Genomic DNA, 15,283 nt, shown 5'->3' on the forward strand with positions numbered 1-15,283 from the left:
GACTCCAAATGGCAATCAGACGAATCCCTGGATCAGCTCTCCCGAGAATTGCCTAGGAATTCTGATTCCCTCCCCCACCTCCTCCTTCCTATAGCTATATATTTCAGTATTTTATCTCTTTTTGGATGGTTGTTTCTCCCCTCCCCCCCCTTTTGTATTTTTGTTTTTAAACTAACCCCCCCCCCCAATCCCACCCACCCCCCCCCCCCCCCCACACACACACACACACACACACACACACACACACACTTAACAATGCTAATTTTTTTGTGTTTTTATTTTTTTTATTTTTTTTGTATTTCTTTTTTTTAACTAACTGCCCCCCTTCCATCCCCCCCCCCATTTCCCCCTAACTAAAACAGTATACTTACCGAGGAGGCACAGTATACTTACCTAGGCTGTCCTGTTGGCACTGCAGGTTAGGAAGCCTCTCACCCGTCTCCAAGCCCTGGCGAGTCTGAAAAAAAAAAGAATAAAGGCCGCGTCACATGAGGGAATAAGGACAAGTGGCAGGAATATGCCCCAGATACAAAGCTGACTACTCCAATAACTTTCCAGAGCCTATAAAAGTTACATCAGTTCCTTCAGTGGGTACAGAGCGCAGGATGATGTGTGTATAAGTGTATCTGAAATCAGGGGCTTTCTTTCTATTCTGCAGGCTGCTGCACTCCTCCGTTATTCTGTTGCTCCAGTGTTCCCGCCTTCATCCGCGCTGGTTGCATCTTCTCAGTGACCACTCTCCACACTGATCAGTAGTGGTCAGGGTTGCTCTTTGGCATGCACTTTGCTATAGGAGCCCCACTGTGTACTGTACAGAAGCAGACTGGGAAGGTAGAACTGAGGTGGGGGTGATAGGATGGATGGGCAATCATAAGCAATACATTAAAACCTCACAAGAAGGGAACCTATAGGAAGCGTTACAGGTGGCCACACCTATAGACATGGTACAGGACAGCTTACCTTGCTCTCAGAGTCCTCCGAGGAGCTGGTGTTGGCTCTGCCGGTGGGTCCTCTGGTGGTGGCCCCTCTGATGGTCCTGGAGTGGGTGGCCTGGAAAAGGGAAACAGGTAAGTGTAAGAAAGGTTGTGGAAATATTTGATGGATATAATACAATTCGTATCCTGTATAACCAGCTGGTGGGCAGATCCCATGCATGGACAACAGATGCTAAATAAGATGCTAATTATTCTTGCATGCAAATTTGATAGAAATGGTATGCAGCTTGGAATTGGAAAAAATCAAAAATGACAGGAAGAACATTTGATTTACAAAATTCCAAGTTGCATGAAATTTGCATGCAAGCTGGAATTATATGCATTTCTCTAATATCTTCTGATTGGCTCCCCTGTTATTCTACACCTGACTCCATTTTATAAACTAACCATCAAAGTCCATAATCATTAGTAGCAAGTATTGGAGAATTACTTACCGGTCCTCCGCAGCTGGTGGCTGGATCTCCTCCGCAGCTGGTGGCTGGATCTCCTCCGCAGCTGGTGGCTGGATCTCCTCCGCAGCTGGTGGCTGGATCTCCTCCGCAGCTGGTGGCTGGATCTCCTCCGCAGCTGGTGGCTGGATCTCCTCCGCAGCTGGTGGCTGGATCTCCTCCGCAGCTGGTGGCTGGATCTCCTCCGCAGCTGGCGGTGGTGGCTGGACGCAACTGCAAAAAAGTGAAAGAGAACTTTTAGTTTCACAGTAAATACGTTGTAGGGCTAAGGAAGGAAGACATAGCTTGTAATATGTTTATTCTCAAGAAACAGCAAGGAGATACATACCGTATATGTAAAGACTCTTGCAAGTACTTACGGTTCAGCGCTTCCATTTACCTGTTTGGCTAATAAAGTACTTACATTGGATCCTCGGTGTAGTTGTCTCGGATCCTGCAAAAAATGACAAGAAATAACAGGAATGAATATTTTTATTATTTATTGGAATTATATAGCGCCAACATATAACACTGTGCTGATGCTAAGTCACCTCCTTCCTCTAGTGCAAGGAGCTATAGACCCTCCGGACCACCCCCACCAGTCCTTTCCCCGATCACCCGTGTCCCCCTCCCAGCACCCAGGAAATAATAACGAGCTGCTGGGGGGGGGGGGGGTGATTGGGGAAAAGTATTGGAAAGGCTTAACAAAGGCACTTTTTTCTAATGCAGTTCTGCAGTAAGGTAAAGTCTGAATTGATGGACTGTGAATACTAATGTTCACCACTAGAGGGGCTTGGGGAGACCCCTTTCAGTCATGGAAGACCCCAATATAACACCTAGGCAAGGGCGTAGCAATAGTCATAGCAGCTATATGGGGCCCTGGAGTAAAGGGGGCCCAGGTGGTACTTGATGTATTCACCAACTTTCTTGTGTTCCTCCACCCTGTGATTTCATCTAAGTGCCCATAGACTATATGCAGTGTAGATCACATGTGAATGCAAATCTCCCAGTTACCTCATATCCATAGGGGAGAGGTAGGTGGCATTTCTCACGAATGCCTACATTGCTATGGGGCCCCATAATGTCTAGCTACACCACTGCACCTGGGCAATCCCTACCTAAATACCTCCTTGTATCACTGAGGGCCCAAAGGAAAGAGGTGTGACTGCCATCCCCAGTGCTAATGGGGGAAATAGTGGAGCTGCTTGTGTATTGCTGTGTATTGTGTATATGGTAATACTTACCTCTTCACCACTTTCATCCAAGCATCTTCCTCATCATCCCTATAAGAGGAAACAAATGTAAAATGAGGTTACAATCATTGTACAGCAATATAAAGCAGGTCATACTATAAGATTCAGGTAATACTCACGTGAGGGGGGGCACCGGGTGCATCTCCATGCCGAATATGATGTCGGCAGCCACGGCAGTGATGATCCTAGGAAATAAGACAAAGGGCGAGGCGTTACTTTGGCTGTTATTGATGATTAAACTCAAAGGTAATACTTACACAGCAACTCAAGAATGGTAAGGAGTCCGGATAAGCGGCTGGTGGCTGGAATGGTGTAAGTCACAGTTACCTTCATACCCCCCATCTATCTGACCATGGACACATGTCCACACTTTAGTCATCAGTGCCACCGATACATGAGAGGATTGCATAGACAAGCTGACCTGCTGAGAATGGCAGGTAGGGGGCGTACCCGAGTTAGGGCTTTTTTCAAATCTCTTTTTATTTAAAACTACCCCCACAAATTTAATACAACATTTCATTCGCCATATCCAAGAGATAGTAGTAGGAGAAGCAGTACACTATTGTATAATGTGCTTGGATATGCACATAAAAAGAGTTTAACTACTAGCCGTCTGTGTCACTCCGATAGGCGTGGCCGCGGTGGCAGCCCCAGGACCGCCTAATGCCGATAGGCATAAAGTCCTGGGGCTCCGTTTTGCAGGAGGCTGCGCGCAGGCTGCGCGCGCATCTCCTGCTTGGTGGGTGATTGCCACTCGGGAGACTCTTAGACGGCAAAATCACCGTCTAATTACCCATACAGCGCTGCGATCTACAGAAGCGCTGTACTGGGGACAGCCGTGTGACACGGCTGTCCCCTACATCGGCTCAGAGGCCCACCTCCTGGCCCATCCTTTGTCCTGTCCCAACGCTGTCAGTGCAGGGCATGCGCAGTAGCACAAAGCACTGACACAAGGACACTTGTTCTTTATTAGGTAGGATTCTTTATTAGGTAGGATTATTAGTGGGTCTCTTTTACACCATCCCTGTATATCTCCATGGCTATACAATGTCATGTAGAACAGGTAGGTGATTGGACACTCTGTTGACTATAAAATGTATCAGAGAGCTGATTGGTCAGTGGTAATACTTACCCCCGGTAATACTTACCCCCACAGGTTCTCAGTTGTTGGGTTCTCCATGTCTTCATATGATCTGCAGGGAATAAAGCAGACATGATCTCAGCATACTAGTAAAAGACAACCAAACACATCTTACAAGTATTGCCTGTGTGTGTTTTGCCCATCTGACTGCACACATATCTGACAACCAACTGCATCTTACAAGTATTGCCTGTGTGTGTCCCTCACCCATCTGACTGCACACATATCTGACAACCAACTGCATCTTACTCATCGATTTACATGAACTTGCATTACTTGGACTATTACTCTAGTGCCTGATCTGGCATTGTGTGTCTTATTGCTTATTCCCTGTATTGTGTTGTCTGTAACCCCTATTATCAATGTCTGCAACCTAATTTATTGTACAGCGCTGTGTAATATGTTGGTGCTATATAAATGCAATAAATAACACTAATAAAATACTTACGGCATCGGCCCATGGTCTCTGGTCAGGCGGTTCTGCACGATGGCCAGTCCAATCCTAAGGAATACAGGAGATAGAATGGTTACATGAGCCATCATATTATCATAACACATCTGTATATAGCCAGATCTGAGCAATATTAGTGACCTCTGTAATGAAGTGATGTGTGATGAAGAAGAATTAGTGCCCTCCTATTTCCCCAATAAATCATTTCTATGTTCTCACAATTACTATTCCAATTGCTGAGAAGTGTGAGGCTTTGTTTCCATTCAGTGCTGCAGGCAATGCAGGTGGCCACCGCGAGGCACGGCACTGTCCCGCTCTGTGACTTTCCCTGCTGGCTGCTGCCATTGTGATTTTATTCATAATTAATAAATGGAATCGCACCGCAAATGCTGCAAAATGCGTGCAACCCTGCATTGCGATTCCATGGTGAATTGCAAAGCATGGATGAAAACATCAGATAGTGCAGACTATGCACTTTCTGATCTGCTTGTGGATCACATTGCAATCGCATCTAAAAGGCACCTAATGTATGCCATGGTGACGCAGAGGTTTAGCTTGTTATTGTGTTTTCTATGCATTTCTTTATGTGTGTTTTTCTTTTTTTTTTTTTTAAACAAGTTTTAAGTATTTCAGCTTCCTGTTGACTTCCTAGTGATTAGCATAAAACGCATATAAAGAAAAAGCATACAAAACACACAAAAACGCATATGCGATTTTTATGTGCAAAACGCAAACACATTAATACGCAAGCGAAATGCAAAACAAGCCATACTAGTCCCTCCATATGCTCACCTTCCCACAATAACATTACACATACAGTAAAAACATTTTATAAACAATAAGTGAATGGTGGATGTGATACTCACTCAACACTTGGTTCCAACAGGATGTCCCTGATAAAGAGGGCAGAAGCCAAACGAGTTGCAAGGTACCTAAGAGAAGAGATGAAAGAGAGAATAATGAGTTATGTTTGCTTGAAATGGGACTCTGACATGTTTTAAACATCTACAACAGCAATCCTTCCACCTTCTGAACAGTACGGGAACGCAAGTCAGTGAAGGCAGGCTTGCTCAAATCTGGTCCGGGAGACATCCGGATAGTTGCTATCCGGATATCTCCCAATAAAGCTGTGCGGGGGGGGGGGGGGGGGGGTCAATCTTACCTGCATGACGTGTGCTTCAGTCCATCCCTGGCGCCTCCTACGAAGCGCTCCAAGTGCCGCATGAGCCGGTCACGTGACTACAAACACTTCCACCTTCAACCTGGAAGGAGGAAGTGTTTGTAGTTACGTGACCGGCGCATGCGGCACTTGGAGCGCTTCATGGGAGGCGCCAGGGACGGACCGAAGAAAACGTCATACAGGTAAGATTGAGCCCCCCCTCCGCAAAGCCTTACTGGGTGATATATAGCAACTATCCGGATGTCTCCCGGACCGGATTTGAACAAGCCTGAGTGGTGGTGAGAAAACTGCTATCGGTAGTCTATGATAATGTGACAGCTGCTAAGCTTATTTTTTCAAACAATTCTCCCTGTGGGTCTAACGCCTATTCTTACGGCTATATAAAAGGGGATCCCACACCTCTTCCTGTCCAGCACTGCACCTGTCCTCAGGGGTATGGGAGCAGGCATTGCTGGAATTCTAAGGAAAGGCTTGTTTTCAGGCTATAATGCTCATCACCTGCTGGTGGTTAGGGGTCTAGATGAAATTTTAGGAGATCCACATACCAATTATTTACAAATATGTGACAATGATTTATTTATTTTTAACATTTACTAAGTGCCGGGGCCCAATGTGGGTGCTTTGTGGAAGTGCAAAGTGCCCATGATTTGCATAATCGCAAAAGTGCCACATTTTCCCGAAACAACCACGTTTTGGCTACTGTGGCCACTGACGTGATCACTCCAGGATCATTACCAAACTGCTGGTGGTGGGATCACCCGTATCGAGAACCGCTGGCAAAGTGCTTAGCCAATCGCTGGTGATCGGCATGCACTGCCAAAGTGCACTTAGTGGGTCCCCAGCCCTGACTTTGGGAAAATCCTTTTGTAGATTGAAGTAACAGGATGGATGCTAACAAGTTAAATTCTGCAGCAAAACGAATCTTTGGCATGTATTATTGCCAAAACTAACTTTGATTTACAGAACAATAAACTACACTTTTCATTTTTTTTATCAAATTTAATTGAATATAACTGATTTTTTTTAATAAACTTTTGCTAAAAATTATTGAATGACTTCAATTTGAGTCAGTTTTTGCTGTCAGATTATTATAGCTCATTTCTACAAAGAGAGAATTTACTAAAGCATCTATCGTATTTTTTTGTAATATGAGATGCATTAATTAGCTGATTAGAGTCTGACACTCTGAGCCCCTAGAATATGGAACATTTTCACAATATTCTAATGGTCTGAGAATTTGATTTTGGGGTTTTCATAAACTGTAAGCGATAATCATCAAACTAATAACAAATAACGGTTTGAAATATCTTGCTTTGCATATAATGGGTCCATTTCATATATTAGTTTAACATTTTAAGTTGAATTACTGACATAAATTAACTTTTGAACGATATTCTAATTTTTCGAGTTGAACCTGTAGGCTTTGTAGACAAAGAAAAATGACTTACAGTTCGTCTCTTTCCAATGCTGAAAATAAAAGAGAGAACATTAGTGAGATTGTCCAGAAATATCAGGCACAGAGTAGACGATTGTCATCACCAGGGCATGGAAAAGGTCCCCCCATCCAATTGTGCTCACCCCAGTATAGGTAAGAAATCTTAGAAATGCACCTGCAGTATAAAAAGCAACCCCCCTTTCCCCCAGCATAGGTAGCCAGATGTGCCTCCAGTATTATGTAACCCCCTCCTCAGTATAGATAGCAGATGTGTCCCCAGTATTAGGGAGCCCCCCTCCTCAGTATAGATAGCAGATGTGCCCCCAGTATTAGGTTTCCCCCCTCCTCAGTATAGATAGCAGATGTGCCCCCAGTATTAGGTAGCACCCTCCTTAGTATAGATAGCAGATGTCCCCCCAGTATTAGGTAGCCCCCCCTCCTCAATATAGATAGCAGATGCGTCCCCAGTTGTATGTAACCCCCTCCTCAGTATAGATAGCAGATGTGCCCCCAGTATTAGTTAGCCCCCTCCTTAGTATAGATATCAAATGTGACTCCAGTATTAGGTAGCCCCCTCCTCAGTATAGATGGCAGATGTGAGTAAACTATCATACTCCAATTGCAGCTCTGCAATTACCGCTGCTGGTCCTGTGTGTGTACAATTGTACATCCATGTATTTATAACACTCATACGTACAGTCCAGGTAGCCGCCATTTTCAAAATCAGACTGAAAAGAGAAAAGTGGAAAGACACAAATTAGTATTTCATGTTATACATATACAGTACATACATTATATTCAATCCATTCAATTATATTCCATCCATTCCTCACATGCCATATCAGGTGTACTTACCGAGTCACTGTCAGAAATCTCACGGTCTTCACTGTAATGGGAGAAAGAAAAACTGTGTCAGATACAGGAAGAGTAAAATAACACAAATAGCAATATCTCTGGGGCCCTCCATCACCCCCCACCCCAGATAGTATTAGGTAGGTTCTGTGCCCTCTTGTTACAGCCCTCCTCCCAGGTAGCAGCATTAAGTAGCACTTGTGCCCCCTTATCATTCCCCAAATAATAATTACGAAGCTTTTGGGTCCGTCCACCCCGATAGTAGTATTAAGTCATTTTTGGGCCCACTCTTAATGCCCAGATAGTTGTATTAGGTAACCTTTTTATGCGCCTCCCCCCCCCGCCCATAGTAGTATTAGGCAGCCTTTGTGCACCCCCCTCCTCCATGGTAGTTTTAGGTAGCCTTTGTACATCCCTTATAGTAGTAATAGGTAGCCTTTCTACATCCCCCATGGCAGTATTATGTAGACTTTGTACACCCTCAATAGTAGTATTATGTAGCCCTTGTACACCCCTTATAGTAGTCTTAGATGGTCTTTGTGCAATCCTATAATAGTATTAGACAGACTTCATGCAACTCTCATAGGTAGCCTTTATGCACCCCCATAGTAGTATTAGGTAGTCTTTGTGCACCCCCCATAGTAGTATTAGGTAGCCTTCATGTACCCGCCATAGTAGTGTTAGGTAGCCTTTATGCACCCCCATTGTAGTGTTAGGTAGCATTTGTGCGACCCCATAGTAGTATTAGGTAGCCTTTGTGCACCCCCATAGTAGTATTAGGCAGCCTTCGTGCACCCCCCATAGCAGTATTAGGTAGTATTTGTGCACCGCCCATGGTTATACTCACATGTCCATATCAATGTCTATAAGAGAAAAAAAACAGGAAAGTAAATTCACCAGTTACCGCCCCTCTATATGGACATCAATCTATTACCTCTATATAAAGACACTATTGGTGAGATGCTGCACATGTATTGATATACTTACACAATTTGCAGGCTAGTGGCCGAATGATCCACTGTGCGGATTGGAAACTCCCTATATAAGAAAGAAAGCAAGATGTTATTAGCTATTGCTAATGTTACAGGAGGGTTACTGAACAGCATATGGAAATACTCACGACATGGATGGAGGGCTCGAAGTCTTTGGGTCCTCAAAATCAGCCATAATTCTGTAGAGAAAAGAATAAAAGAAACTTTAAGATCACATGGTCTGTATGACGTCACATCAGCCACAGTGATGTAATAACATTTTCCAATGCACAATAAAACACAGGTCAAAATATATCAGGCCTCAGTGGCAGACTGGGTAATATAGTGGGATAACATTCCTTATACAATAATAATAACAGTAATACAAGAAAAGAGGACAGAAAAGGGGTCTAAGTTCCCTGTGATTGGCAGGACTAGCTGGAGATGTGTGGTCATTGCAGAGAATTAGCCTGTCATCACCATACAGTGTAGCAGTAAGGCCTGGCTCACATTACAGTTAAAAAAACAGTCTGTTCCTGGATCGGAAGTGAATGGATCGTAACGGATGGGATTGGATCCAATGTTAACCTATGGATCCGTTCACATCCGTCCATTCAAAGGGATCCGTTCCGCATGATCCGCTGAGTGGACCGCAAGTTTCCTGCTGTACCAATTTATCCGGACCGATGAGCCCAGTGAAACGGAAACGGAAGCTGAAGCACTGCATTGGGGGCTATGAGAAAACGTAATGTTTCTTCACACTAGTGAAGAAATGGAGTGTTCTAAACAGAAAAATACACTTTAAGGCCTCTTGCACACTGCAAGCGATTCAGATTCAGATTCCGCTTTTTAATCTGTTTTTACATCAGATTCAGATACCGATTTGCAGTGTGCAGGGAGAAAACTGCAAATCTGAATCTGAATCAGAAGTAAAAACAGATTAAAAAGCGGAATCTGAATCGCTTGCAGTGTGCAAGAGGCCTAAGGGTGGGAGTAAGGGGAGGGGGGTGGAAATGGAATGTAAGCAGCAGAACGGAAACGGAGTGGCAGCAGAGTGAAAACGGACCGGTGATCAGATCCATTCCACGTACCCACGTTACGCCGGCAATCACGTGGGGCGCGTGTAACACAGAGCCAGCGGACAGGTAAAGTATACTGCATCGGGTACTGGGGGCGCATTTTACATTGGGGGCCAGTGCCAGAGCTTCCATTGCATTTGTCGCTTGTCCCGATATTGCACACCACTGCCGTCGCACACTCGATCAAGCAAATTGGCCCTACATCTACAGCCTGTCCAATCGATACATGTGACCAAAATTGGTTGCCGCGTTAATCAAACCTATTATAACAATTGAAACATATGGTCAATCGGCCGCCCTGACACCTAATGTATGGCCACTTTCAGGTGTCATAAGTAATGATAAAGTTACATCTTATTAAATAGCATACCTCCCAACTTTTTGAGATGAGAAAAAGGGATACTTAAGCCACGCCCCTGCCACACCCCTTGTCACACCCCCACCACGCCCCTAGTCACACATACCATAAAGATTTGATAAGAAAAATATGTTGTTTTATAATTTAAACCACACTGGTCCTTTCTATCCTGGTTAATTTTCCTTCATAGTAACATTTTAAAATTATTAATATATCGATTCAAAGGATGGAAATAAAGTTTAGAGTCAATTAAACACATTTTTAGCATATTAATATACATATTTATATAGAAAGAGGGACAAAGTCCTGAAAGAGGGACAAATGAGGGTGAAAAAGGGACAGAGGGACAGGGCTCCCAAAAAGGTACTGTCCCTCCGAAAAAGGGACAGTTGGGAGCTATGAAATAGGGGCATAGCTAAAATGTCAACTGTCCATAGGAGGAAGGAGGTCCAGGTGTGAAGTGGTTAATATCACTGCAATACTCACAGCAGTCGCTAGTCGCACAGTAGTCTTCTGTAGGTCTCAGGATTTGTAGATACGTCTGTAAATGGAAAGGAGACAGTTAAAGGACAGTCCTCAGCAAGTCTATACAGACACACATATGACTACAGGCGTGACATCAGTGTTTGTAGTGGAAAGACAGATAAAAGGATATGATTGGAGGAGGCAGTAGCCGGTCACATACAGCAAGGGGAGACACAGAGATGTACAGCTGCAATACTCAACACAGCTTCCCTACAGGCTCAAGAAGTACCCATTGGCTTCCTCACCTCCAGCACTGCACACATCCTGTCCTCACTGCCTGAGTCCTGCCACTTGCTTTACATACAAGTGTGTGCTGATGGAGTTACAGGACACATAGGCCCCTCTCATCTCCGGTGCCCCCTTACCTCCTAGGCCCCAAAGCAGCTGCTGTGCCTATAACTATTGCTACACCTCTGTATATCAGATAAATAACAGCACAATCCACATTCAGTATAAGCCCAGCAAATCCCAACTTCATATCTACCATAAAGTGCAATATAGCAGCTCCATATGCTATCCTTGCACTGTGTGATCACATCAGGTGATTCCTGCACTAGAGGGCTGCGCGGGTCCGATTTTTCAGACTCACGACCAGCACCCGACCCAAAACCCGCTTTCTGGTGAATATGATACCCACACCCACAGCCCCGCTACCCGCACCACTTTTTCCATTTTTGCTGGGACCCCTACCCCTGCTGGTATCTGGCTACAGATCATGTCTGAAGATTACAGCAATGTACATGAGGGAGGGGGGTGAGGTGTCAGGGTGTTGGTAATGCATAGGCAGAAGCAGCCTGTGCGGAGGGAATCCCAAATTCTGGGGAACGCGGGGTGTTTTGTGTACTAGTGTATTGCACAAATCAGATTACTAAGAAAAGAAAAAGGGGTTTCATTTTATAATAAACTAGTGGACCTAAAAGCCCGTTTAAAAACGGGCTCTAGGTCTGTTTTTCTGTCGCCGCCAGTCAGTGCGCATGCACGCTCCCACCACGCCCGCACCCCCTGCGCGCACACATGCAACCGCTCCCCCCCCCCTTGCTCCCTGTTCCCGTCCAGCTGTCCGTGTCCGTTACTGCGCACATGCGCAGTAGCAAATAACAGGGACAAATGCTGGACGCAGCGACACAGGGGTTTTATAGTATAGGATTAGAAATTGAAATAGCCAGATAGTGCAGATAGCCTTACTAGTTTTCATATTCCACCTGCACCTCCTTCAGTATAGTTTTTAACTTAGCAGAAATGGAAATGTGGTGATTGCTTGGGATGGCAGAGCTGTGAATGAGTGCAGTACAGACCTGCTATGATAAGGGAGGGAGATGGCAGGTGACAGATTAGCGAAGGGCACCCAGAGGCATGAGGAAATACATACATATACCAACACTTATTTTAAGCAATCTGTCATGACAGTTGACTACAAATGTTGCTGTAACATAACTATTAACACCACTAGATTTTGGTCCAAGATGCTCTCAAATAATGACAGGTTTTAACTCTTACATCAAACCAACTCTATAAAAGCTTCAGCTGAAACCGCCTGCAGCACATGGGCTTGGTCAATGTTCTGTCCTGTATAGGCAAGGGAGGGGGGGTAGAAGAGTGTGCCCACCTACACTCGTGAGACTTACTACATCCGCACACTAGATGCGGATATCTCACACACATTACCAGCCCCCTCAGGGCCTGATTACAGACCAGGCAACAAAAGCAGTCGCTTGGGGCCCCATTCAGAGTCAAAGGGGCCCCATCAGCACATAAACCAGCCCTTGCCATCCTGTCAGCAGTGGCTGGATGGTATAATGGTTAAAGGGACTCTGAGCAGTGCAGTAACTATGGAAAGATGCATATCATTTTAAAGCTCTCTTTCTCCTCTTTCCAATGATATATAAACGGCTGCTCTATGCCTTTTAGTTTTCGATATTTTCGCGATTGAAATCGCGGCCACAGGACGACTTTTCTCCAAAGTCAGCGATGGCTGGAAGGTATAATGGTTAAAGGGACTCTGAGCAGTGCAGTAACTATGGAAAGATTCATATCATTTTAAAGCTCTCTTTCTCCTCTTTCCAATGATATATAAACAGCTGCTCTATGCCTTTTAGTTTTCGATATTTTCGCGATCGAAATCGCGGCCACAGGACAACTTTTCTCCAAAGTCAGCGGTGGCTGGATAGTATAATGGTTAAAGGGACTCTGAGCAGTGCAGTAACTATGGAAAGATGCATATCATTTTAAAGCTCTTTTTCTCCTCTTTCCAATGATATATAAACAGCTGCTCTATGCCTTTTAGTTTTCGATATTTTCGCGATCGAAATCACGGCCACAGGATGACTTTTCTCCAAAGTTGGCAGCTCGATTCAGCACAATGCAATGAAATATAAGGAACCCAGGGGGATATAATTACAAACATCATGCTGGTAGGTGTGAGGATGTAATGAATCAATTGTGGGTATGCTTAAAGGCATATCCACAGGCATTGCTTGGAGTCCCTTTAAGGGCTCTGCCGCTGACACAGGAGACCAGGGTTCGAATCTCAGCTCTGCCTGTTCAGTAAGCCAGCACCTATTCAGTAGGAGACCGTAGGCAAGTCTCTCTAACACTGCTACTGCCTATAGGGCGCGTCCTAGTGGCTGCAGCTCTGGCGCTTTGAGTCCACCAGGAGAAAAGCGCGATATAAATGTTATTTGTCTTGTCTTGTCAAATGATGCCATGCGCTGCTGATTGTCTTCAGAGCCAGGCTCTCCTCCTAGGTCCCCCTCCTGCTACTGTGCGCTCTGCCGCTGCCCACTCCACCCTCCCTTCCCACAGAGAACCACAGCTGCAGCAAGAATGATAGCAGCAGACGGCAAACGCTCACTCACCTATCCATGATCCAAGCGATAGAGATCCCGTCATCTGAAACCCATCTGTCTCTTCTACAGTGCAGCCGCTCGCTCTGAACTTCCTGATTCTCAGATCAGACAGGAAGTAGGAAGTAGTAATAGTAGTAGTAACAGAGCGGCAGCACTCTAGAGGAGACAGATGGGCTCCGGATGACGGGACCTCTATTGCTTGGATCGCAATAGGTGAATGTGATTCATCTGGTGCTGTCTTTCTCCCCCACTGCGGCTGCCTTCTCTGCTGGACTATCGTATTCACTGGGGTGGAGGCTGCATGGTGGCTGTCTAGTTTGGGAGGAAATTGGTTGTTCGGTGGTGGGAGTGGTTATGTAATTCTGTCTGGGGAACGGCTTCCGGTTTGGCGGTGTCCAGAGCTTTCTGCTATTGCCAGGCTGGAGATGCAGGGGGAAAGTGCTGCTGCTGTGATATCTGGCGCCCTCTTCACAGGGGTGCCCCAGCCCCTGAGTGCAAATGTCCCAGCCATTCATCTCTCACTCTGCATTTTGCCGCTGCTATTCCCTGCATTGTGCACCCACAGAGGAAAGCGTGCTGTTGCCCATAGCAACCAGTAGCTCGGCTGCCCGGTGTGTGCGGCATATTGCTGTGCAGCTGCATCTTCTGATTCTATTACGACATGATGGGGGGGCCCAAATCAGTTACTTTGCTTAGGGCCCCATTTAGCCTTAATCCGGCTCTGAGCCCCCTGCACTCTCCCGGTATCAGAGGAAGTGCTGCACCCCCCGCACAAACACAGTGACCCCGGCCTGACTCGCCTAGTCTGGCACTGCAGTCACCGCGGGAGGCCTCTGCTGAAGATGCACAGGCCACCCGTTCCGGAAGTGGCTCTCCCTTCGCTCTGTCGCCTGCACGGGCCATGTCAGTCTCTAGCAGGCCTAGCGGCCCTGCCGGAGCCACCGCTACACCCTCAATTCCGACCCTCGTGCAAACAGGATGCTAATAAGGCAATACAAATAGTTAAAATCATTCTTACTTTTTTTCCTAGGAGGTTTTTCTCTCCCCATGTCTGCAGGATGCAAGGCCGCAGAACAGAAATGACAGGCAGGCTGATTGGCTAAAGCCTCTGTCAATCACCTCTCTGCTCTGCGATTGGCCGCCTGCTCTCCCCTTGTCTGCGGCGGTTGTAGCCGCTGTAAGAGCGCACGGAGGGGGGCCAGAGGCTATCTCCTGTCACTGTCCTCTGCCCCCCTCCTCCAGTGTGATGTCCGCGCCCCCCCTCCTACCCTTCTGCCGCCCGCCGCATTCTCCTTCTTCCCCGAACAGAACTTTGGGGAAGGATAAAGGCAGCGCACAGACTCCAGGAATAATGTTCCCAGGCGCTGCAGTTCCCCCCATACTCTCTGCACTGCCGCCGGTGGTAGTGCAGAGAGTATAGGGGGGAACTGCAGCGCTTGGATCTATTATTAGGTGAGTCTTAGCCAGCTGCAGCTTTTCCTCTCCGCTGTGCTTAGAATAAGTGCGGGGAGGAGGGGAGTGCGGGGGGGGGGGGGGGGGGGGATATACCCGGAGGAAGCAAGATGGCCCCTGCCATGAAGAGAATGTCCCTTTATTTATGATCTAAAATTATATGGATGGAAACCGAGGACAGTACAATACATCTGTTATGTAAGTAGAGGAAGTATTTATCTACTTACATATGTATTTTCTTTGGGGGGCATGTTATTGCTAATAGTGCCTCTTTAAGAAAATCAGGAATGCATAAAAGTACAACAAGGCTTTTAAGA

General features: G+C 46.0%; 1 protein-coding gene across 1 annotated transcript; it reads right to left on the bottom strand.

The window, feature by feature from the left end:
- Positions 1–356: 356 nt before the first annotated feature.
- LOC137562239 (uncharacterized) lies at positions 357–14,417 on the bottom strand. The gene is made up of 16 exons (XM_068273570.1): positions 14,336–14,417; positions 8,856–8,906; positions 8,723–8,773; positions 8,583–8,598; positions 7,739–7,769; positions 7,581–7,611; positions 6,897–6,915; positions 5,135–5,200; positions 4,266–4,319; positions 3,825–3,869; positions 2,796–2,861; positions 2,668–2,706; positions 1,848–1,877; positions 1,430–1,657; positions 961–1,050; positions 357–457 (listed from the first exon to the last, which is right to left on the bottom strand). Exons 1-16 carry the CDS (start codon positions 14,415–14,417, stop codon positions 394–396), a joined length of 963 nt encoding a protein of 320 aa, XP_068129671.1. The 3' UTR covers positions 357–393.
- Positions 14,418–15,283: the final 866 nt, after the last annotated feature.

This window comes from Hyperolius riggenbachi, chromosome 3 (genome assembly GCF_040937935.1).
Source record: "Hyperolius riggenbachi isolate aHypRig1 chromosome 3, aHypRig1.pri, whole genome shotgun sequence".
Taxonomy (NCBI): Eukaryota; Metazoa; Chordata; class Amphibia; order Anura; family Hyperoliidae; genus Hyperolius; species Hyperolius riggenbachi.

What these genes read in the sequence shown, in the direction of transcription:
- LOC137562239 (XM_068273570.1), bottom strand. Translation starts at nt 14,417, where the DNA reads ATGGCCCGTGCAGGCGACAGAGCGAAGGGAGAGCCACTTCCGGAACGG. An exon ending in AGAGACCATGGGCCGATGCC is followed by an intron (nt 3,870 to 4,265) that starts GTAAGTATTTTA and finishes TATTCCCTGCAG; the next exon opens with ATCATATGAAGACATGGAGA. An exon ending in CACCCGGTGCCCCCCCTCAC is followed by an intron (nt 2,707 to 2,795) that starts GTGAGTATTACC and finishes TTCCTCTTATAG; the next exon opens with GGATGATGAGGAAGATGCTT.